This window comes from Bubalus bubalis, chromosome 12 (genome assembly GCF_019923935.1).
Source record: "Bubalus bubalis isolate 160015118507 breed Murrah chromosome 12, NDDB_SH_1, whole genome shotgun sequence".
Lineage (NCBI taxonomy): Eukaryota > Metazoa > Chordata > Mammalia > Artiodactyla > Bovidae > Bubalus > Bubalus bubalis.
Window position 1 is genome coordinate 97,999,709 of NC_059168.1, and position 23,138 is coordinate 98,022,846.

Sequence of the window (23,138 nt, forward strand, 5' to 3'; positions counted from 1 at the left end):
CCCCAAATGGTAGAGTGGGTTGAATCTGGAACTTGTCTTGCAGGCACTAAGGAGCCATGGAAGGTGTTTAAGCGAGAGGGTAAGACTCTCAGGAGAGTGAGGCCACCTTAGATGGGTGGCTTCTTTTTAGCAACAACAGCATCCTGGATACCAGGAGGCTTGGGCCTAAGCCCAACACTACCACCTGTGACATCAGACAAGGCTCTTACTCGTTGGGATTTTAGTTTCCCCGTCTGTGGGAGGGGTGAGTCGTGGGTCAGAGAGTCTGCCCTAGAAATTGTTTGAAAGGCCCTCTTGAAAGCTGTAGGTGGTTGTGGGCATGGGCGCAACCTTTGGGGAAGGCAAATTGATGATGTCAATCATCCGTGTGACTCTCTGCTCTTAGGGATCCCACGAGCGGGCACAGAATGTGTACTAGTGCAGACCAACTGATAGGGGGGCAGTGGTACAGACAGTCAGGGTGGGGAGCTGGCAACCGCCCTAGAGTCAGCGAAAGAAGGGAAGCTGGAGGTCTATGTAGCTAGTGGGCAAGAGGAAGAGGCTAAGGGCCCAACTGCATTGATCTTATCCCACCTGAGTGAAAATAATTCTAAACGTGTGTGTGTGGCATAAAATCTAGCCCTATAATTTTTTTTCTCCATTTTAACATCTCTGAAATTGGTTTTGCTTGTTTAATATTTATTTATTAGGCTGTGCCGGGTTTTAGTTGTGGCACCTGGGGTCTTCTATCTTTGCTGCTGCACACAGGGTCTTTAGCTGCTGCATGTGAACTCTGAATTGTGGCAAGAGAGATCTAGTTCCCTGGCCAGGGATCGACCCTGGATGCCCTACATTGGAAGTGTGGAGTCTCAGCCACTGGACCACCAGGGAAGTCATTGAAACAGTTTTGTCTTATAATTGAATCAATGGTATCTGTTTTTTCAACTTTTTTCTTTAATATTTATTTATTTGGCTTTGCTGGGTCTTATTTTCAGCCCATGGGATCTTTGCTCTTTGGCTGTGGCATGCAAACCCTTAGTTGCAACAGGTGGGATCTAGTTCCCTGACCAGGGATCGAACCCCGGCCCCCTGCACTGGGAGCGCAGAGTCTCAGACACGTAACCACCAGGGAAGTCCCTGAAATAGCTCTGTCTTATAATCAAATCAATGGTATCTTAAAGTTGATGAACTAAAGCAAAACAAAGAGAGCAAGGGTGGGCACAGGATCCCCTGAGTGAAGGCGGGACTTGCACTTCTGCCTTAAAGGCTTTGCAACGCGTTTCCTAAATACAACAAGCATCTATAGATGTACCTTGAGGACATTGCTATGCTATGCTAAGTCACTTCAGTCGTGTCCGACTCTGTGCGACCCCATAGATGGCAGCCCACCAGGCTCCCCATCCCTGGGATTCTCCAGGCAAGAATACTGGAGTGGGTTGCCATTTCCTTCTCCAATGCATGAAAGTGAAAAGTGAAAGTGAAGTCGCTCAGTCGTGTCCAACTCTTAGCGACCCCATGGACTGCAGCCTAATAGGCTCCTCCGTCCATGGGATTTTCCAAGCAAGAGTACTGGAGTGGGGTGCCATTGCCTTCTCCGTGAGGACATTAGGCTAAGTGAAATAAGCCAGTCACAAAAAGACAAATATTGTATGATTCTATTTATACAAAGGGTCTCAAGCAGTCAAATTTGTAGAAACAGAAAGTAAGAGCGATGGTTACCAGGGGCGGAGGGGAAGGGGAAATTCAGAGCAGTTGCTCAATAGGTTTAGAGTTTCAGATATGCAAGATGAAAAAGTTCTGGAGTCTGTTTCACAATGGAAAAAAACGCAATGTAAATATACTTAATACTACTAAACTGTGCACTTAAAAAAGGGTAAGTAGTAAATCTTATGTGTTTTTTTTTTTTACCACAATAAAAAAATTTTTGAAATCTTACAGACTGAACAAAAAATATATTAGGCACCTGTTTTCATTATTTCCTTTGCATATGATCTATGGGTTTTCCACCAGTGCTGAGATATTAAAGTTTCAGGATTTTTTTTTTCCCAGCTACAATCTAAAGAAAGAAAAAAAAAAGAGAGAGAGAGAGAGAAGACAGGAGGAAGGGAGGGAAGCAGCAGGGAAGGAGGGAAGGAGAAAAAGGAAGGAAGGGAAGGGAAATGAAAAAGGTACATGGAAGAAAAATCTGGAAGATTAGACTGTCACCAGGGAGTAGAACTGGGTGACCCCCTTGCTTTCTATCTTACAGTGTTTGTATGTTGTGTTAGTAGCTCAGTTGTGTCCAACTCTGCAACATCATGCACCATAGTCTGCCAGGCTCCTGTGTCCGTGGGTTTCTCCAGGCAACAGTACTGAAGTGGGTTGGCATTTCCTTTCTCCAGAGTATCTTCCTGACCCAGAGATCAAACCTGGGCCTCCTGCACTGCAGGCAGATTCTTTACCATCTGAGACACCAGGGAAGCCCATCGTGTTTGTATAGTTCAAGTTATTTTAAAACATAAAAAAATACCTAAAATATAACCATACAGAATGAAACCAATTAAAAAAAAATTTTTTGAAAATACTCTAGCTAAAAAAAAATTCCAGTGAGCCGGCTTCAGGGGACACATCTGAGGCGGCCACTCTTTGAGGTGCACAGCTGGATCCATGCGTCCAGCACATGGGGCTGGGGTGTGGAGCTGCCCCGTGCGGGCCTGGCCAGACAGCAGAGCATCCGCAGGAAGCAGCTGGAGTGGCTGCTTCAAGCAGCGCATGTGAGGTTGGCAGCGAGTGGGAGATGCCCCCTCCCCCAAGGAGGGGTACCCGGGTAAAAGGGTTCACGGGAGGGCCCTGAACCCCCAACTAGGAGGTGGACTTGGTCCTGACCATGGTGGGAAGCCAGTGAAGGTTTCAGAGCAAAGCTGGCCATGATGAGGTGGCTTCAGGAAGCTAAGTTTGGCCAAGAGTGGCCCTGTCTCGGTTGGGTCTATTCTGAGGAGGAAAGAGCACGGGGCGGTTGAGGATTGGACCCCAGGCCTCTTGCTCTCAACATCTTCCATCAAAGTCCTACTTGCTGATTCTGAACTGGGCTATCCCATGGTCCACCCCCAGCAACCAACCCGTCTTGACTCCCTCCTGCTGGCGTCCCCTTTGTGCCACTGGTTGGGAGACAGGAGACCACAGCATTCTGGAAGAAATCCCGCCCCCTGCACCCCCCGAAACCTCTGCCTGCACCCCGATTCCCAGTAGCCTTTACATGGGGCTGGAAGTGTGTCACGTCCCTGTATCCCCTTCCCAGGCGGATCTAGGCTCCCCCCATGTAATGACTTTGCCGGGAGTCCCGTCCCTCAGATACACCCACCATCACCACCATTACTGTCTGGTCACCTCGGGCCCAGACCCCAGGCCTCCCAGCCGCCTCCTCATCCTGCTGCTGTCTGAGCAAGGACGGCCTCTCCAAGCAGGAAGGATGGAGGCTTTGCCCATCAGATTGGCCCTCGCGGCCTTCTGCCACCCTGTCCCTAGTGGTCTCATCTTCCACTGCTCCCTTCTTTGGCCGCCCCACTGCCTACCAAGCAGGGCTGTGGGTTCCCCCGCCAGGCTTCCATTCGGGCCCTTCTTCCCTCCTGACATCCCCTCCCTCATCAATTGCACCTCACACAGCACATGGCCCGTGGCTACCGACTGAGTGAATATATATGTGAACCAAGGCAAAGGCGGGGGCCATTCTCACCACCCGCCAGCTCCGTGGTCCCCATCCCGCTGGCGCGGTGCCCAGGAGAACTCTTTTCCATCCCCGGCAGGCTGCCTGCCCTTGTCTCACAGTCACCCTTTGTTAGGCCTCCGCTCCCAAGGGCATCTTATCTGACTAAACAGGTTGTAATCTCCCAGAGTCACGGACCCCCTACCTCCTGCCAACCTGGAGTAAACAAGCCCTTTTGCTAAGAGGTTGGAGGGATTCACAGCTCACACACCTGGCCAGGGCTGCAGCCCTGCCTGACTCCCTCCTGTTCAGGCTTGCAGGATACTCCTGCTCCCTACCCTGGGCACCCCTGCCCCCAGCCTCCCCACCCTGCTTACAGCCAACCTCTGACCCCACTGCCTGCCTGTCCCTGTCAACCTCCTCCATCCCATCCCCCTTGCTTCCGGGACAGAAATGTCATCCTCTCCTACCCCCTTCTCTTCCTGTGGGACGCTCTTCCCCTCCAAACCTCTGCAGGAACCGTCCTCAGGAAGAGCGTCACCTCCACAGCTGCAGCGCCCTGTGCAGCCCTCACTGCCCTGAGCCTGTCGCAGGCCCCTCACCTCCCTTGATCCTGACCTCCTTGAGAGTAGTGTCTGGTTTCAGCCCAGAGGGAGCTGGGGTTCTGAGAGGGGGAGTGACTTGCTCAAAGTCACACGGGCAGGGGGAGGTCAGACTGGAAGAGCCAGGTGAGCACCCCCAGCCCCCAGGGCCACCAGGTCTCCACCCAGGCTGTAAAATGCATGACTCACAAAGAAGCTGGCCATTCTGCTGGAGTGTGGGCTCCCAGCCTGGAAGGTGTGGGCCCCAAGTACTGGGCCAGAGAGAGAGCTAGAACTCAGACACAGGAAATGGGGCTGGAGTTTAGGTGCGTTTATTTCTGTACAAATCATTACAAAATCAAGTCTAGGGTAGTCGCCGGCCCCCACCCCTTGCCCCAAAGTGCAATGACTCACTGCTGGCCTCCTTCCCCACCTGACCCTGCCCATTCCACAGCCTCCTCCAGGAAGCCCTCCAGTCTCTTCCCTTCAAGACTCCAGAAGAGCTGGGGGGGGGGGGTAAATCCAGCCCACTGAGGCCCAGCAATAAAGTGCCTGATGTAGAGGGAGATGACAGAACTTAGGCGACAGCTCCCAGGCCTCTAGAGCCTTCCCAGGCCCAGGTGGGGGAAGGCCCTTGGACTACTCCAGCAGCTGCAAACGAAGGGGCTTCGGAAAACCTCAGTTGGGCTGGGATCCCCCCTCCTCTCAGCCCCAAAGGCTCCTCCAGCAGGTGGAAAACCTCATGGCTGGATGGCAGAAACAGGGGCCTGGCTCTTAAAGAGCCAGGCTAATGGCAGCTGGGCAGAGGGGCTAAGAAAACAGCTGAAGGTTTGTCCATTCTTTTCAGAGTTCCCTAAAGCCTGAGGAAGTTGCACAAAAATACCCTCAAGTTTCCAGGAGGAGGTGAGGAAGGGAATCCCAGACCCACAGGAAGCTGAGTCCCCCAGCAAGGGGCGGTGGCTGGAGGTGCCCAGTCTTAATGGAGGACAGACCCAAGGTGGTCAGTGGGAGGAGGTGGGAGGGTTCTCAGACTCTACAATTAGAACCTGACACAGGCAGAAGGAGGCCCAGAGACGGGGCAAGGGGTTTGTTCAAGGCCACTCAGGGTAGAGGCAAGACCCAGACACCAGTCTCCCACCCTGGAGAGCCCCCCAACCCCACAAATGCCCCAGCCTGGCCCCCTACCCCCACCCAACCTCTCTCTAGCTCTAGAAAGGGAGGAGGCGGCTTCCTGGGACAGGACCCCACCATCCCCATCAATAGGAAGTGATTTGGGGTCCATCCTGGGGTTCTGAACCAAGGCCTCACGGGAAAGGACGTGACCTTAGCCTCAGATTACTCAAAAATACCCTGATTGACTATGCTCAGACCCTGACTAGACAAAAAATACCCTCAACACCCGATTAACCACACAGAAGCCCAAATCCTTGATTGGCCAAGAGATTCCTCCAGGCCCTGGATGGCTGGAGGCTGTGCCTGCTTCAAGGCCTGACCGTCCAGAAGACACCCTGACCAGCCTTGATTGGCCAGGAGACGGCCCCGGGTCGAGCAGCTGGGCGGAGAGCCACTTCTCCCGTGCCCCTCGTGAGAGCACCACAGGCGGGGTGGCCTAGGTCCAGGAGGGGTGGGAGAAGGTGATTCCGTACAACTGGGCCCAGGACGAGAAGACCCTCTTCTCCGTGATGAAGCGGTGGTGGTTGCCCTTGCGGCTGTTCTCGTTCTGGATGTAGGTGACACACTCGTCTGGCCCCTTGGGCTCATAGTAGTGGTAGGGCATACGCTGCAGGTGGGGCCGCAGGCTGCGGCAGAGCAGAGGGGGCCGTAAGGGCAAGGGGGGCACTGGCGGGATCCTGCCCTTCCCAGCCCCTGACCTGCTGTAGTGCCTCAGTGGGGGAAATCCCCACCCACTCCCTGGGCCTCAGTTTCCCATCTGTGAAATGGGTATAGTGTAGACTAGGTGTCTGACTCTCAAACTTTTTTTTTTTTTAATCTATTTGGCCACATCAGGTCTTAGTTGTGGCAAAAGAGCTTATGTGGACTCTTCCTGGACCAGGGAGTGAACCCCATGTGCCCTGCATTGCAAGGCTGATTCTTTACTACTGAGCCACCAGGGAAGTCCTCAAATTTTTATTTTTTTTAATGCAGTGGAAACTTTTCCTTTTCCCCAGAGGGTGCCAATGTGGGATAGTGGTAAGGACCATGGGCTCTGAAGCCTGACCCCTACCCCTTACTGTTCCTGGGAACTGAGGCCGTTCACAAAACATCCTCCTCTTATCCCTTACGGTCACTATAAGGAGTAAATGAGATGATAAAAAACCATGTTTGGTACACGGTCAGCACTTAGTGAAAAAACAGCTGTCACCTACTGGGCTTTTCACATAGTAATAATAAAAATAGTTATTAATATATAAACTCTGGACTCCGGCTGAGCTTGGGATGGAAGCCCCTGAGGTAGCTCTGAAGAGCCTAGATCTCTGCAGAGCAGTTTGAATACTGTAAAATAGAGGCCCTCAAAGGCACCCCAGCCAAGGTCTCCAGGACCCCCGCTCCACCCTGAGGCCAACAGCTGGACATCGCCCTAGGAGTGCTCACCTGCAGTAGTCCGGGGGCACCATGCCATAGACGTGCACGTGGTCACACAACTCCACCGCAATCACCATGGTGAACCAGCCTGTGCTCAACCATGAGTGGGACTTTTCCCTGGGGGCAGAGAGGTGTCATGATGAAGGGGCGTGGGGGTGGGGCAGGCAGAGAGGAAGGGTCCACCCACCCAGAGTTTCCCAGAACTCCTCCCACTCTGCCCCCTCCTGGGGCTCTCCTTCCGTGTCAGTCACCCCCTGTCCAGCCCTGCTGCGGGAGCGCGGACAAGTCTGAATGGAGATGAGGGGTGGAGGGAGGGCTCCTTTGAGGGGAAGCACAGGAACACGACATGCTGGGAATTAACTCCTGGGGAGCCTGGTCACCCTCGAGCAAGCTGGGAGTGACCCTGACCACAAAACATGGTAGGCGGAAACAGCTGCACACACGCTAGGAGCAAACTCCAAAGGGGAGACTAATCCGCGGAGGTCCTGCCAGGAGTGACGAGTGACAAGTTCAGAGCAAGGCATGGGGCGAGCAACCAAGAACCTCGGGCTGTGCTGCCCACCAGACAGCCACCAGCCACACGCGGGCACGCGTGAGCACTTGACATGTGGTTAAGATGTGCTGTCGGTGTAAAATACACACTTTATTCCTTAGCATGAAAAAAAGAATGTAGAATATGTCACTGACAATTTTTCACACTGTTCACTTGTTGAACTGAAGATATTTAGGGTATATTTGATTGAGGTGGGGGGTTCTTTGAAAAGTTTAAGAAAAAATAACTTCTACAAGACTGACAGAGAGAAAAGACACAAATTAACCAATATCAAGAATAAAAAAGGAGGGTTCATCATAGGCCTTGTAGACATTAAAAGAATAATACAAAAACTGTAAAAAGCAACGTACATGAATTTGATAATTTAGATGAAATGGGCCAATTTCTTGAAACCGCAAACTGCCAAAACTCAAGATGAAATAGATAACCTAAATATCCTATAACTCTTAAAGAATTTAAAAATCTTCTGAAAAAGCACTCTCCAGGACAAGAGTTTCTACCAAACATTGGCAAATTCTACCAAACATTTAAAGAAGAAATAAAGCCAATTCTAGGTTTTAATCTCTTCCAGAAAATAGAAGGAAAACATTTCCCATTTTCACTTTCTGAGACCAGCATTACTCTGATACCAAAATGAGGCAAAGACAGTACAAAATAAACTACAGACCAATATCTCTCATGAACACAGATACAAAAATCTCAACAAAATATTGCAAATCATATCCAGCAACATATAAAAAAAATGACATCCACAACCAAGCAGAGTTTATTCCAGAAATGCAAGACTGATTCAATATATAAAAATCAATCAATATAATCCATCATATTAATAGTCTTAAGAAAAACCATGTGATATCAATTGATGCATAAAAACATTTGATAAATCCAATACCCAGTAATGACTTTAAAAAATGCTTTTAGCAGGACTTCCCTGGCGGTCTAGTGGTTAAGACTCCATTCTCCCAAAACAGGGGGCACAGATTTCATCCCTTGTTGGGAAACCAAGATCTCGCATGCTGCATAGCATGGCTTAAAAAAAAAAAAATCACCAAGAACCAAAACAAACAAAAAAGTCTCAGCAAACCAGTAAGAGAAGGAAACTTCCTCAACCTGATAACCTCTTCAACCCATAGCTTCAAAAACCTACAACCAACACCATATTCAATGATGAAAGACTGAGCACTTTTCCCGTAAGACTGAGACCAAGGCAAGGACGTCCACTCTCACCACTTCTAAAACAATTCAGTGTTATATTGAAAGCACTAGGCAGTGCAATAATGCACGAAAAAGAAATAAGAGGCATACAGATTGGAAACAAAAAATAAAACTGTCCTTATATGCATGTTGTTACATCATGATCATTTGCACAGAAAACCCAAAGAATCTACAAAAGTCTCCTTGAACCAATAAGGAAGTTTAGGAAGATTACTGGATATAAGGTCAACACACAAAAATCAATCATATTTATATAAGCTAGCAATGAATAATAGGAAACCCATCAAAATTCTAATACTATGTACAACAGTTCTAAAAATTTTAAATATTTAGGTATAAATCAAACAAGATGTGTATAGGACCTATATGTTGGACATATCAAGTTGAATAAAAGTGAATTTAATTTCACCTGTTTCTTTTAACTTTTTAAACGTGGCTACTCTAAAATTTTAAATTACCTATGTGGCTCGCATGGTATTTTTATTGGACGGCACTGGCCCAGCTTTTCTAGAGAGATCAGTCAGAGCAGCACATACCAAGGGTGATGTATCCTTAGAAGAGACATGCTGGGAATGGTCAACACGTTCCATGAGGCATGCTATGGGAGGGCTGTCCTAGAAAGATGCTAGGAGTGATGACACAACCTTAGAGCAGAGCATGCTGGGAGTCCCTGTCCTCTGGGAGTACTGCAAGCCCTCCCAGGGAGACGAGGCCAGGCAGAGCATGTTGGAAATGACACAAGCTGAGAGCTGGACGTGAAGCGAACTCCCCTAGGAAACCCAACCAAGAAAAGGTGGCAAGAAGTGACCACACCCTCAGAGCAGTGCATGCTGGGAGCAACAGGCCCTCCAGGTGGAGCGCGCTGAGAGGGAGCACAGGGCTGGCCAGAGGGAGGGGGCAGGAGGTTGGTACCTGTCCTTGCCTGTCTCACTCCGGAAGAGGTCGTCAAACTGGCGCATGCGGCTGAGGGAGATGGCATAGGCCTCCATGTTGGGGAACACCAGGCCTGCCCGCTGGATGACACGCACCAGGCTGCCCTGGGGCTTCTGCATCTTGTTTGGGGGGCCCCAGAAGATGAACACAGTTTCAGGGGTCCGGTTGACAAACTCCTGAGGCCTCCGCAGCACATGGAATACGCTGGAATGGGCCACCACGCGGAAGGTGGTCTTGTTGCCCACATCGGCCGAGTAGCCCGTAGTGGGTGCGTCGTTCATGCGGATTGTGCACTCGGCCCGCTCGATCTCAGGACCCAGCTTGGTGCCCAGCAGGTGGCTGGAGCTGGTGACAATCACACACTGGCCGCACCTGGAGGGCAGCGTCTGAAGGGTTAAGGAAAGCCAACACTGTTATGACCACTTGGTGCCAGACGCTGTGCTCCATACACCCAGGCCTCCAGGAGGCAGGAATTATGATGCCCATTTTAAAGACAGGGAAATTGAGCCGTATTCATTCAACATTCAACAGATATTTATAGCAAGCTTGCTAATGGCCAAGTACAAGAGACAGAGCAATAAACAAGAGACCCCACTCCTGCCTTTAAGAAATTCACAGTTGGGGAGACAGATGGTGAACAAGTAAATGGTAAAATAATGCCAGGTGGTAAGTTATACGTGCTGGGAAGGAAATAAAATAGGGGCAGAGGATCAAGACTGGCAGGAGTGAGGGCTATGCTAGAAAAGTCATCTGAGGGGGCCTCTCTCAGCTAGCACCTGAAGGATGAAAAGAAACCATGCAGGACAGCCATGCTGGGATGTCCCCAAGGTCGCAGAGCAGAGGAGTGCAGGGCCAGGATGTGAACCTAGGTCTACAGGCCATAGAGCCCCAGCTTCACCCTCAGGCCAGCTCTTCAAAGAAGACATCCTCCCCAATGTGTCCATGACATTTCCACATCACCCACAAAAAGGCCATCAACTTGTCAGTAGGAAATGGTGTGGAAGCTTCTTTGAGCCTCTGTTTTCCCATTGGTGAAATAAACAGATTGGAACAAGCTATCTGAAACCTATTTTCTGCCCATGGATTTCCTGTGCACCCTTCAAGGCTAAGTTCAGGTGCCACCTCCTCCAGGCAGCCTTCCTTGAGGCCTTACTCCAAGATCCAGCAACATGTCTCATGTTTAATACCTCAACTGATGGCTTTGCCAGCTTTCCTGAGCTCTACCATCCTGGCCTCCCCTATCAGGCTGGAAACAGCTGCTGGCCAAGCTCTGTCTCATTCCCTTCCACATCACCCACCCTCAAGCAGTTCCACTTTCTCCCAGGGATTCTACCATTTCTCTTTCAAGGATCCTTAGGGTAGAGAAAGTCTCAGTTAGGTGTTAATCTGTCTCTCGTGTCGTGTGTGAGTGCTCAGTCGCTCAGTCATGTCTAACTCTTTGCTACCCTGTGGACTGCAGCCCACTAGGCTCCTCTGTTCATGGAATTCTCCAGGCAAGAATACCAGAGCAGGTTGCTATGCCCTCCCCCAGGGGAATCTTCCCAACCCAAGGATTGAACCCAGGTCTCCTGCATTGCAGACAGATTGTTTTCCACTGAGCCAATGGGGAAGCCCTAAATCTGTCTCTGTGTGCGTGCTCAATCACTTCAGTTGTGTTCAACTCTGCGACCCTATGGACTGCAGCCTGCTCAGCTCCTCTCTCTATGGAATTTCCCAGGCAAGAATACTGAAGTGGGTTGTAATTTCCTCCTTCAGTAGATCTTCCCGACCCAAGGCTTGAACCCACGTTTCCTGCATTGCAGGCAGATTTTTTTTACCACTGAGCAACTGGGGAAGCCCTTAATCTGTCTCTTGTGCTTAGTCACTCAGTTGTGTCTGACTCTTTTCAACCCCATGAACTGTAGCCCACCAGGCTCCTCTGTCCATGGGGATTCTCCAGGCAAGAATACTGGAGTGAGTTGCCATGCTCTCCTCCAGGGAATTTTCCCAACCCAGGGAATCTTCCCAACCCAGGGATCAAACCCAGGTCTCCCACATTGCAGGCAGATTCTTTACCGTCTGAGCCACCAGGGAAGCCCAAGAATACTGGAGTGGGTAACCTATCCCTTCTCCAGGAGATCTTCCTGATCCAAGAATGGAACTGGGGTCTCCTGCTTTGCAGGTGGATTCTTACCAGCTGAGCTACCAGGGAAGCCTCTGTCTCTAAACACATGCTAATGGGCCTTTTTCCAGTGAGGATGAGCTCATGGTCCCAGGTTCTATATGCAAAGACCTCTAGAGATTTAGGAGGGTTAGTGAGAGAAGAGAGAGAGGTAGGCAGGGGCTGGGGGACCTCCTTCTGGAAGGTGGCATCCATGCTGGAGGCCAATAATTTTCTCCCTGACCCCAAAGAAAACACTGGGGCTCAGAGGACTACAAGGTGAGCTCCAGAAATACAACCTTCATGGCTAGCCAAAACAAACAGAAGTCCCAGGAAAGGCTCTGGGCCTCTCCACCCAGCTGTATCTCAGCAGATGTTGGGGCAATACCTGGGCTCCTCCTCTCCCTTGCTGTGTGGCCTTGGGGAAGTAACTTTGCCTCTCTGAGCCTCAATTTTCCCATCTCATCAAGGGAGATAATGCTAAACTCACAGCACTGGTATGAGGATTACTGCTGATCACAGTGCCCAGCACACAGTGGGCAACTGACCACTGGCGGCCATTCTTATTATTGCTTTTGTGTTGTCAAGTACCCTAGAGTCCTGCTCCCAAATCCGATATAGACTCCCCTGCAGAGACTGAGATCTGAAAACCAGACAGACCTTTCCAAAGGGATTCTGATTCAGGAGATTATAGGCTATTAGCACTGAGGGTGGAACCTTGGAGAAAACTGAGGTCCAGAGGACAGGCTGCTTGTCCGAGGTCACATCGCAAACAAGGGGCTGAAGGCACCGGACTCCTGGGGTCCACCCTTTTCTTTAGGAGGGATGGAGGAAGTAGAGAGAAGAGGAGGAGGAGGAGAAGGTAGGAGCAGTGATGGTGGGCAATGGGGAAGGGCAGTCTCCAGGCAGCTCCCAGGGAGTTCCCCAGAGCGGCTGCCCTACCTTGTTGCCAAGAATGGGGATGTATCCGTCAGTGATGCTCCACTTCCTGAGGTTGACAGGCCGGCGTGTCCGGCCCCGCAGGGAGCCATAATGAAAGACCTCATTGGCACTGTTGGAGCTGTAGAGGATGAGGATGGTGATGAGGGCAAAGAGGATCACGAACACTGCTGACCGCTGCTCCTGGAGAGGGGAGAGGCCAGTGAGGGCCCAGCCGTCCGGCAGAGTCCTCACGACCTACCACGCCTGCTAATTCCTGTTCTTTATTCCACCAGTTCAGGTACCACCTCCCCCAGGGAGGCCTCCTCCAACTCCCTGAGCACTGCCCATCACAGGCACCACCTCCCCCAGGAAGGCCTCCTCCAGCTCCCTGAGCACCGGCTATCACAGGACCAATCCCACTGCATTCAGATCCCCCTCAATGGAACCATAAGTTCTGAAGGCTGGGACTGAGTCAGCCTTGATCCCCACCATATCTCAGTTCCCAGGGTGGAGCCCAGAGCACAGAAGGGTGGCTGGATCAGATTGGATGTGGGGGTCGCAAGGATCCCTCCAGCTGCAGCGGGAATGATGCTTGGAGACAGGTGGGACTTTCAAACGAGAGGGACAGTCTTCCCCAAACAGTCTCCACAAATGTTCATCATTCATTTAAACCTGAAGGGAAAGGTTGTGGTCAGGAATCAGGATGCATGGGTAGTCGGTACACCAACTTATGGCAGAAGGCAGGAAATTGATCTCTGAAGCGTTCACTGGGACTTATTGGCCCAGGGTCTGCAAGGCTAGGTGAGGCCCCGGAGTCCTGACTCTTTGTGCTAAGCCCCCTAGGCGGTTATTGAAGTATTGCTTCTCAGTACCAGGTTTTACTCTTTTTTGCCTGCTCTGTGAAAATGGATCTGGGCCCCTTACAAGCTTTTCCTTGCTAGCAAACTTTGTTAGTAGAGGGTGCTAGAGATAGATTTCAGGAGGAAGGAAGTTTGCTGCCAGGTTCTAGGGGCTTTAAGCCTGGTTCTGGGCACTTGCTCCTCCAGGGCACATGGCTTCTCCCAGGGGTCAGTAGCTTTCTCCAGCATCCACCCTCCGGCAGTTTTGAAGCAGAGTGCCCCTGACTCCTACTGTGACCACAGCTTCTCCAGAAGCATGTGACACACTCAACCACCAGCAACACCCACAAAAATTAAGCTTCAGCTTCCTGGAACAGTTCTGCATGATGCTTGACATGCCTCCTGGGAGTTACCTCCTGTGACCAGCCTTCCCTGTAGCCTAGCAGGTGGATTTATGACAACTTTCATGGCACAGCATCACCGTGAGCTCTCTGCCATCCACTGGGCCATAGCTCTTGCCCTCTCCAGGCCAGTAAGGCCTGAGTCTCAGCTCTGACTGCAGGGGCAGCCCCCTTTTTTTTTTTTTTTCCTTTTTCTTTGGCCACATCACAAGGCTTGCAGGCTCTTAGTTCCCTGATCAGGGATCAAACCCTGTCCCCAACAGTAAAAGTACCAATTCCTAACCACTGGACCATTAGAAAATTCCCTCTGAGTGCTCCTTACACCTGTTATTCCTGTATTTTGTAGAGTTCGAATCCTTTGTTACTCCAATGCCCAATTATAGTTAACAATTCTTTACATTAAATTTGCTCTGTTCAAATTAGTGTGGTTTCTCTTTCCGGATTGGACCCAGACACACCCATATCACCCCAATCCCAACCCCCAGGCTCTGCCAAAGCCATAGCTCAGTGGATCCTAGGAAAGGGGTGTACAGGGCCAGGCACACAATAGGTGCTCAGGAAACCATAAATGAATGGATGATGTGGAACCCGGGCACCCTTGGAGTGATGCTCACAACATTATGTCATTTTTGACTCTGACCACTGTCCCCTCTCCCAGACTCCCATTCACCTTCTCTCCCCAACCCCACCCCCTGCACAGAACTCCACAGTCACCTTCTCAGCTAATCCTTGACCACAGATGGACCAGTCAGGCCTAGGAGGACAGAAGTGGACCTGGGCCCAGACAGAGGCAGGAACTTGCCCAGACCACACAGGTCAGTGGCTACAGCAAGGCTTGCACCAGGGTCTCCCACGCATCAGGAGCTTTTCAGCAGGGAAGAGAGACTGGGTGTGAGGCAGGTCCAAAGGCGACCACTTCACGAAGGGAAATAAGAAGCCGAGATGGGGACAAGAAATAAAGAGATGGGGATAAGAAACAAAAGGTAACTTACTTTGTTGTTCTTCATCTCTCTCCGGCGTCTGCTGAGGGGCAGGGGCCAGTGTCCTGCAGGTGGCCCAGGTAGGGGTGTGTGGTCAGACCTGCAAGCCACAGAAAGGATTATGGTCCAGCTGGTCCTAAGCGACACCCTCCCCACTCCCGCCAGCTCTATCCACCCATGACTCCAAGGCTCAGGGCTGTACCCATTTTCCAGATGGAGACACTGAGGCCAAGAAAGGGCAGGAATTGGTCAGCAGTCATACAGCCAGGTGGTGGCAGAGCCCTGCCTCTCTCCCTGCCGTTCTCTCTCCCACTTTGTGCCAAAGGCAGCTTGCAGGCCAAAGGCTGGCTTCCCTGCTAGGGTGGGGGGTTGCTGCTCCTCACCTAGCAGGAGCCCTATTCGTACCTCTACTCTAAACCTTGCCTTATGGTCCCAAAGCCTGGGAATAAAGCAACATTCTTTGTAGGTCCCCAAACTCCTCAACACTCACACCCTTCCAGGTCTTGCATAAACTGGCCCCTCCAACTGGAACACTCTGCACAACCCTGTTCATGCCCACTCATCCTCCCACCTGGGGTGGGCCAGGAATGTCCCCTGCATGCCACCTTCCAACTGAGAGTTCTGATGGCACAGCTGGCCCAGGGCCTCATTCCCATTCTCTGCTGTGCCTCCAGGGCCCTGGGGATGTGCAGGAGGTCCACTGAGTGATTCCATTCTTAACTTGTTTTCCCTTGGTTTTGACTTTGTTCATTATTACATAAGATCTTGGGGGTTAAGGGTTCAGACTCATCTATCCAATGGGCATAATCACAGCTCCACCCTGGTGAGGGGGGAGAGAGTCTCAGGGAACCATACACACTCTGCTCCTCACTCTCCAATAGACGCCCCCCACCCCGCCCCCATCTTCGCAGGACGCAGCTTCTCTGCAGTTTTCAATTTCCCTACCTTTCAAAAGGGAGTCAGTACTTGTGTCCAGCCACCTCCAGCAGATTAGGCCAGAAGACACGGAAAATGAGTGCGCAAAGAAAGAAACTGGGGCCCAGGGGCTCCCCCAGCTCGGTCGAAGCTTCCCTCCAGGGGCCTCCCAGCTCCCGCCACTATCTCTGCCCCCTGACCTAGCAGCTGTTTACTCCTACACCGCTATCAGGCATAGCCAGGCCAAAGGAGGTGTCCCCACTCAGCTTCTGACTGGTTGGGTCCTAACTCCGCCCACCACCCAACCCCGCCTTCTCTCCGCAGGCGCCCCCTCCTCCCTAGCCATGTTTCAGGTTTCACCGCAGCCAGCCTTCAAAGCCACCCCAGTCGGGACTCATGGGGACTCTCACCAGGTCCAGTCCCGCCGGTTGCACAGATCAGGAGACAGGTTCAACAGAAGGAAAGAGCGGCTTGTTGTTAGACTCACAGCCCACTAATGCAAAAGTTATCCAGGATCCCTGGGTAGCCCCCATCCACCCTGAGGCCTCTAGCATTCCAGCTGCTTCTCTGAGCTGAGCCTCCCCTCTCACTACACTTTCCTTCAGATGCCCCAAGCTCCAGACACCCTAGAACACTCCTGTTCCCAGACCCGCCCCCCGACTTTCCCACCTTTGCCTGAGCAGTGCCCTCAGCCAGGACCACTGTTCCCTTGGTCAGCCCCCGTCACAGTCCTGCTCTGAGAAGGCCATGGTCAGTACAGCATCTCAGGTTCAACTGCAAATCCGGGTTCCTCCACTTACTGGCTGAGGGGCCTCGGGCAAGCCATGTGACCTCTCTGAGCCTCAGTTTCCTCATCTGTGAAATGGAATGATAAGAGTAGGTAACTCACAAGATTGTTAGAAGGATTCAAGCAGATGTGGCACGGGAAGCACAGGGATTTGAAAGTGCTTGGTCGGGGCCAGCAGCTGTTAGTTTTATGGTTATTCATTGTTCAAGGCCTGCCTCTTCAGGAGCTTGCCAAACAATTCTCCCCCAAGCCGCTTCTGATGCCTGGCCCAGCAACTTCCCTCTAATATCAATAAATGCTGAGTCCTTGCTAAGCACCACCCACTCACTGAATCTTCCTGGCAATTGTACACAGTAGGGGCTCTCGTCCCCATTTCACAGATGAGGAGACTGAGGTTCACAGATGAGGAGACTGAGGTTCACAGAGGCAAAGTGCCTTGCAGAGCTGTTCAGAATTTGCTGGGAAGTCTTATTTCCAGGCAGCAACCTGGGGCTGAGCCTGACCGGATCTCTCTCAAGGATCCCCCAGAAAAAAAAAAAAAAAAAAAGGATCCCCCAGGGCTGGTACTGACTAGAGGCCACCAGGTGCGTTCCCAGCACCTGATTCAGCAGGGATAGCAGGCCTGCTGGGGAGCCACTTCCTCAGGCCAGGGAGGTGGCAGCCCACAGCCCTAAGCCGGGAGCGTGTACTCAGCCCTGAGGAGGCCCAGTCAGAAGGCTGAAACCGTGGGCTAAGGCTGGGGGCCACACCCTGCCCTCTGTTTGGGGGGTTTCGCTTTGCCCAGCTCGAGGATTCCTCCTACACGGTCGGGACGACCCCACGAGTCGCGTGGGAGGAGAGCTCCCGGGAGAAGGGGGAGGGGGCTCCTAATTCCAAATGGGGGACGCCGAAACGGTGGGTGCATCTGGTAGGGGGCGACGAGTTCTCTGCATCCCGCTTGCGCTGACCCCCCACCCTACGAACTCCAGCACTCCGGCGGGTAAGGAGCTCTAGCCTCAGCTGGGAAGAAGGCAGGCAGGCAGGACGGCGGCAGGGTCCCCTAGCTCGAATGGGGTGTCAGCGGCGGGAGGCCCCGCGAACCCCGCGACAGCCCTTGGGCGCGAGGACCGGGATCTTCAGGCGAGACTGCCAAGAGACAGTGGGTCTAGGGGAGCCCCCTGTGGCCCCCACATCAACCTCCATCACCAGCGGCTCCCAACCCCACCCCCACCAGGGGTGCAGGCGGCGCCCCCTCCCGCAGCCCGCCCCCGCGCGGGGCCTGCTCACCTCCCCCGGGGAGCGGTGGCTCCCCGCGGCCCCCGAGCCCCCTCACATGGCGCCGGGAGCCGAGAGCCGGGGTCCGCGATGCTCTGGCCGCCCAGGCCCCGCCGCAGCCCCGGCCCGCCGGGTCCTAGCGCCGCCGCTCCCCGATCTCCGGCCCAGGCCTGGTAGGCGGGCGGAGCCTCGAGGGGCCGCGGGTGGCTCCGCCCCGGGGCGGTGCAGACGGGGATGGGTGAGGGGCAGGCGACCCCCCCGCACGGGGCACCCAGGCTCATTGCTCACGCCTCTAAGCAGCCTGTAGTGACAAGGACAGTAACAGCCTTCCGAAGAACCTCTTCTGTGGGTCAGACCCACACCCACTTCACTTTACTGTCCCCACGGCCGGGATGGGGCAACTGAGTCATAGAGCACCCTGCCCTTGGAATCAATTGAGTTTCTCCCTGGGCATCCCTACCTCGGGCCTCCAGAGCCCTGCACCCAGTAATCACCCTGGGTGAACGCAGGGGTCCACTGTCCAAGTTCAGCGCTGCTAGCTGTGTGGCCTTGGCACTCGACTTGCCGCTTCCCCTGCTTTCGAAAAATGGGGCGAACAAGCTCCGGCGGTGTTGTTAAGGATTAAAAAACGTTACATTACTTCTTATAATTATCATGGTATTCATTACATCAATTTTTGTGATAGTGAAAAATAAGAAGGCTGGACGCCTGGTTAAATGAACAAAGGCACAGCCCTGCTAAATGAATGATTCAGATCAATATACACCGACAGGAAGAGATGTCCAGGATGTTCACGGGAATATGTCATAAGTGAAGAAAGCAAGTGTTAAAAATGCATCTCTATACTACTTTGGAAAACGAAGTTGGAAAATTTTGCACCCTGCTCCTAGATATATTGGAGAAGGAAATGGCAACCCACTCCAGTCTTCTTGCCTGGAGAATCCCATGGACAGAGGAACCTGACGGGCTACAGTCCATGGGGTCGCAAGAGTTGGGCACGACTGAGCAACTAAACCACCACCACCTAGATATATACCCTGGAGAAAGTCTTGCAACTGCAGGTAATGAAGTTCAGAGCAGCAGTGCTTGAAACCAAACTGGAAATAGTTCATATAGCTATCAAGGAGAATGGAATCTTTTTACATTATGATACATTCACATGGTGAAATACTGTAGAGCAGGGGGAAATGGCATGGATGGATCTTACAGACAGGAGTGAAAAAGCCAAGTTCTGGAAGACAAATGGGACTACACAATATACTGTTAAAGCGCACAGCAGGCAGTAGGCCGCCTCTCACAGGACAGGCGACAGCTTTGCTTATCAGAGTGATTAAAGTTTTAAAAGCAAAAATCAAGAACACAGCAGTCTTGTGTGTTGGGAGATGGGTGTGGAGAAGGGAAAAAAGGCAGGGGTGTGCAAGTTATAGTATCAAAGTCTGGTCTTTTAGTGGGATATGAATTCAAGAAGTTCATTATATTGTTTTATTATTCACAAGTATAACTCATGCCGTCATTCAGGTATATTTTAAAAGGTGAAAAAAAAAGAATATAAATGAAAATAGAGATGTTTTTGTCTATCACAGTGATTGAAGGGTCAATAGTGGTTATTTCTGGAATGATAAGATTATGGGCTGATGTCTTCTTTTGGCTTCACTGTATTTTCCAAATTTTTTAGGATAACGGTCACATTGTGTTTTTTATATTTTAAAATTAATTTTTAATATAAAAAATGAACTGCATATATAGCATAATTCCTTTTTTTATCCAACCATCTATGCACGTGGTTTTGTAAGCGTACACAAACTGCTTCGGGAAGAATCCATGAAGGGACTACAGGCAGTAGTTAACCCTGGAGAGTGGATGTGAGGAGAGTGGACGTGGGGAGAGTGGACTGGGTGCTATTTTCACCTTTTGCTTTATAAATTTCCAAGTGGTATCCATTGGACTAATTTAGGACATTAATACCACTTTTAACTTGTTTTTAATTAAAACAAGTTAATGGGCCCCCAAGGTCCAGCCTCCAGGCTGTAGAGACACTGCCCTCCAGGCACTGGGGGCAGTACAAATGGCTGTGGGCACAGGCAAGGCTTCCTGCCCCTCTGGTGTCCTGCTCCATCCGCTTCCTGAGCCTCGGCCCCACCCTCACCCCAGCCCTCCTCAGTGCCTGACCTGCCCTGCTGGCCAGAAAACCACGGAGCAGGGGGCAGGGCGCCTGATGACCAGGACTGCTGGGAGCTCACAGAAGGGGAATCTCTTGCTTGAGGTCACAGGCAGGTTAGAGGCCAGCCCTTCTCCCAGCCCCGGCCAATGACCGGGACTCTGGAAATAAAAGGGTGCTGCAGCCGAGCTCCAGGACCAAATCTGGGGCTGGAGCTCCCCCGTCAGGCCTGCCGTGTCCCTGGGGCCAGGCTTACTCCAGGAGGCTCTGCTCTAGGGCTAGCTTCCCTTTCCAGAGCCCCCAAGAAGAGTAACAACCACTTCAATAATAATAACAAGGACACGGAAGCCTACACAGCTCCCTGTGGGTCAGGGGTTTCTCCTGTGTTATTAATAACAAGCACTATGCGAACATACCTCGCTGAATCCTTAGCACAATCTATAACGTGGACACTGCTGTTACTCCTGCTTCCCAGAGGGAGAAAGTGAGGCTCCAAGAGTACACAGGTGTTCCAGCTGGGATTGCCCCAGGACTGTACGCTAAATCGTCACAAGCCTTTCTGCCCACAAGTGTTTCCCCAGTGGCTCAGCTGTAAAGAATTCGCTGGCAATGCAGGAGATGCAGGTTTGATCCCTGGGTCAGGAAGATCCCTTGGAGAAGGAAATAGCAACCCACTGCAGTATTCTTGCCTGGGAAATCCCACGGACAGAGGAGATTGGCGGGCTGCAGTCCACGGGTTGCAAAGAGTTGAACATGACTGAGTGACTGAGCATTTCTGCCGCTAAAGCCCCAAGCCTGCTCTGCACACGTGCCAGGATCTTCATGTCTGAGAAGCTGTGGCCAGTCCTGGTGCTACTCCCTGACCCTGCCCACAGCTGGGCAGCCCATGCCCTCTGGAGTCGTCCCCCTGCCCCCACCACAGTCTGATGGCAGTAGCCTCTGCTTCAGCCCTTCCTGCCCCAGGGTGGGGATCCTGGTTGTGTGTCACCCTCAGGCCCTTCTCACCCCTTAGCAATCTTTGCACTGTTAGGATTTTTTTCCCCACCATGGGATACTGGAAAAAGCCTTCACAGGCCTCTGGGCAGTGGGTCTGGAACTAAGAAGTCCCTGGTCATTTGCAGACAGAGGCTGGAGCCATCAGAATGGCCCAGGTGACACTGGACCTGGGTGCCCACCAGTACCTAGAAGAACCCAGGCTCCTTTCCTCACCTGGGCTAACTGTGTGAGTGTGCGTTCCTGCCTGACCCCAAGTTCCTTCTGAGAAGAGGCTACGTGAGATACCTCCAGGCTATGAGACTCACCCAGCTTCCCTTGGTTTCTAGGAGGAAGCATTGGGTCCCCAGCAGGCCCACAGAGGAGACAAAAGAGACTGGGTGTGATGTGAAAATAGGGGCCCAGAGTGGCTGCCCACCAAGGTGACCCCCACCACATCCCTCAGGCTCCCACTCCCCCTGACTCACCTCCGGGAAACTGCAGGAACTGCAGTGGCAGAGAAGGGGGTCCAGAGAACGTCAGCAGGCCCAGAACCAATCTCCAGTCATCTTCGTCTGCCTGGAGGAACTGGCTGGCGGATCGCAGCTGCCAGGTTACCACTCCAGAAAGACATTTGGGTCAACAAAGCAATAAACCTCTAACCCACCCAAGGGCAGGGCCAAGACAAAGGGCCTTGGTGTACACTGGACACCAAGGGTTGGGCCTGCGTTTCCCGAGTAATGGAACAGGAAGGGGAGGCAACCTCCTGGGACTGGCTGGAGTTGTAGTCTGATCAAACCCAGCAGACCCTGGGCCTGGGAGACGGAGGGTGATGCTATGAGCAGACACGGCTGATGGTGGTGGGAGGTCTTTCTGCCCATCCCTCACCACCAGGGCAGGCAGGGCTGGGTGAGCAAAGGAGACCCCACTGAAAATGATGACACCCCACTTCATGGGTGCCATCTCTCTCCCGTGAGTTGTATGACTACTCCCTGTGCCTACCCCTGTGCCTTTTACAGGTGAGGAAACTGAGGCCAGGAGGGAGGCACTAACTTACCAGGGTCCTGCAGCAGGAAGTAGAGCCAGAATTAAGCCAAGTCTGACTCCAGAGTCCTCTCTCTGAGCCTGGAAGTTCTCCCACCAACCCCCGCCCCCATCTGCGAGGTCACATTGCCCCCTACCTCTGCCCAACACCAGCTTAGAAACACTCACCACTGCCAAGCCAGCAGTTGTGGCTTGGCCGCCAGCCTGCTGCCTCCCACAGCATGGCTCCCTGCCTCCCCATCTCAGGGCTCTCCTCCCATGCCTGCAGAGACTTCTGGGGCCACCGGGCCCTGGGTAAGGGGAGACAGGGCACAAAAGGCCTGTGGGCCAAATGCCAGGTCTCCAGACTCTCCTGACAAGGTTAGGCGTGGGAGGGGAACGTTCCGGCTACACGTGATTGGTAGGTCCAGTGCCAAATGAAAAGGTGTAGCCCCTTGTTAATTAAAAAAAAAAAAGTGTCAAGTGGAAACTGCAGAACATTAAGCCTGGTGCCCGAGGTAACTGCACAGGTCACCCAACAATGAACTGGCTGAGCCCTGGAGCTGCAAGCTAGAACCCAAGGGCTCCATCCCAGCTGAGACCTTGGGGTCCTGGCCCACCATTAGTCTCCTGGTCTCCAGAAATGGGGAAAAGGGAGGAAGTTAGGAAGAAGGGAGGGGGAGTGAAGCCCTCTTTCCAACCACCGGGTGCAGGGGGCCCAGACACTCAGCTGCAGCTGTCAGACCTGGGATTGCATCCTGGCTCAACCCGGTGGCTTCATGTCATCTGTGAACTGGGTTAATTCTAACCCCACCCCAGGGTGGCTGCACACCGTCCATCCCCTGTTCGATGGTGGGTCTGCTTTTCCACTTTACCGGTGACCGAACTGCTACTCAGAGAAGAAAGGCCCCTGGCCTGCCCCCCGCTTTCCTTTCTGGTAGTGCAACGAACTCCAGAGTTAACTGGGAATTGAACTGGCCAGGCCCTTGGAATCTGACCCTGAACCAGGAAGGAAACGTGATGTGGGGGAATTTCCTCCCACCCTGACTCCTCTCCCAGTGCAGGGTGGGAATCCCATGGAAGGCATTTCCTGGGCTATGTGCTGCCATGGGCCACACACCCTGAGCTGGTGGGGAAGAAGATAGGCTCTTGAGGAAGAAACAGGCAGGCAGATTAGATGGCCAGAGGCCAGCTGGCTGGAGGTCTCCCCTCAAGGCAACAG

The 23,138-nt window shown here is 52.4% G+C and overlaps 1 protein-coding gene across 14 annotated transcripts; it reads right to left on the minus strand.

The window, feature by feature from the left end:
- Nucleotides 1-4,558: 4,558 nt before the first annotated feature.
- ST6GALNAC6 (ST6 N-acetylgalactosaminide alpha-2,6-sialyltransferase 6) lies at nucleotides 4,559-23,064 on the minus strand. 14 transcript variants are annotated; one of them, XM_044926380.2, is made up of 7 exons: nucleotides 21,382-23,064; nucleotides 16,523-16,577; nucleotides 14,820-14,907; nucleotides 12,609-12,788; nucleotides 9,506-9,912; nucleotides 6,835-6,942; nucleotides 4,559-6,041 (listed from the first exon to the last, which is right to left on the minus strand). In XM_044926380.2, the coding sequence occupies exons 2-7, from the start codon at nucleotides 16,546-16,548 to the stop codon at nucleotides 5,852-5,854; spliced, it is 999 nt and encodes a 332-aa protein (XP_044782315.2). In that variant the 5' UTR covers nucleotides 16,549-16,577; nucleotides 21,382-23,064; the 3' UTR covers nucleotides 4,559-5,851. The 14 variants fall into 14 exon arrangements, 13 of the variants coding, with proteins under 13 accessions (XP_044782315.2, XP_044782317.1, XP_044782316.2 ...); XM_044926382.2 differs by having other exon boundaries at nucleotides 16,392-16,577; XM_044926381.2 differs by lacking the exon at nucleotides 21,382-23,064 and adding an exon at nucleotides 17,776-17,913.
- Nucleotides 23,065-23,138: the final 74 nt, after the last annotated feature.

Excerpts from the sequence above, each read along its gene's own strand:
- ST6GALNAC6 (XM_025261719.3), bottom strand. The coding sequence starts at position 18,044 with ATGAGCCTGGGTGCCCCGTGCGGGGGGGTCGCCTGCCCCTCACCCATC. Across the intron at positions 14,908-17,775 it reads GCCACCGCTCCCCGGGGGAG|GTCTGACCACACACCCCTAC; the intron begins GTGAGCAGGCCC and ends TGTGGCTTGCAG. Across the intron at positions 6,042-6,834 it reads GTGCCCCCGGACTACTGCAG|CCTGCGGCCCCACCTGCAGC; the intron begins GTGAGCACTCCT and ends GCTCTGCCGCAG.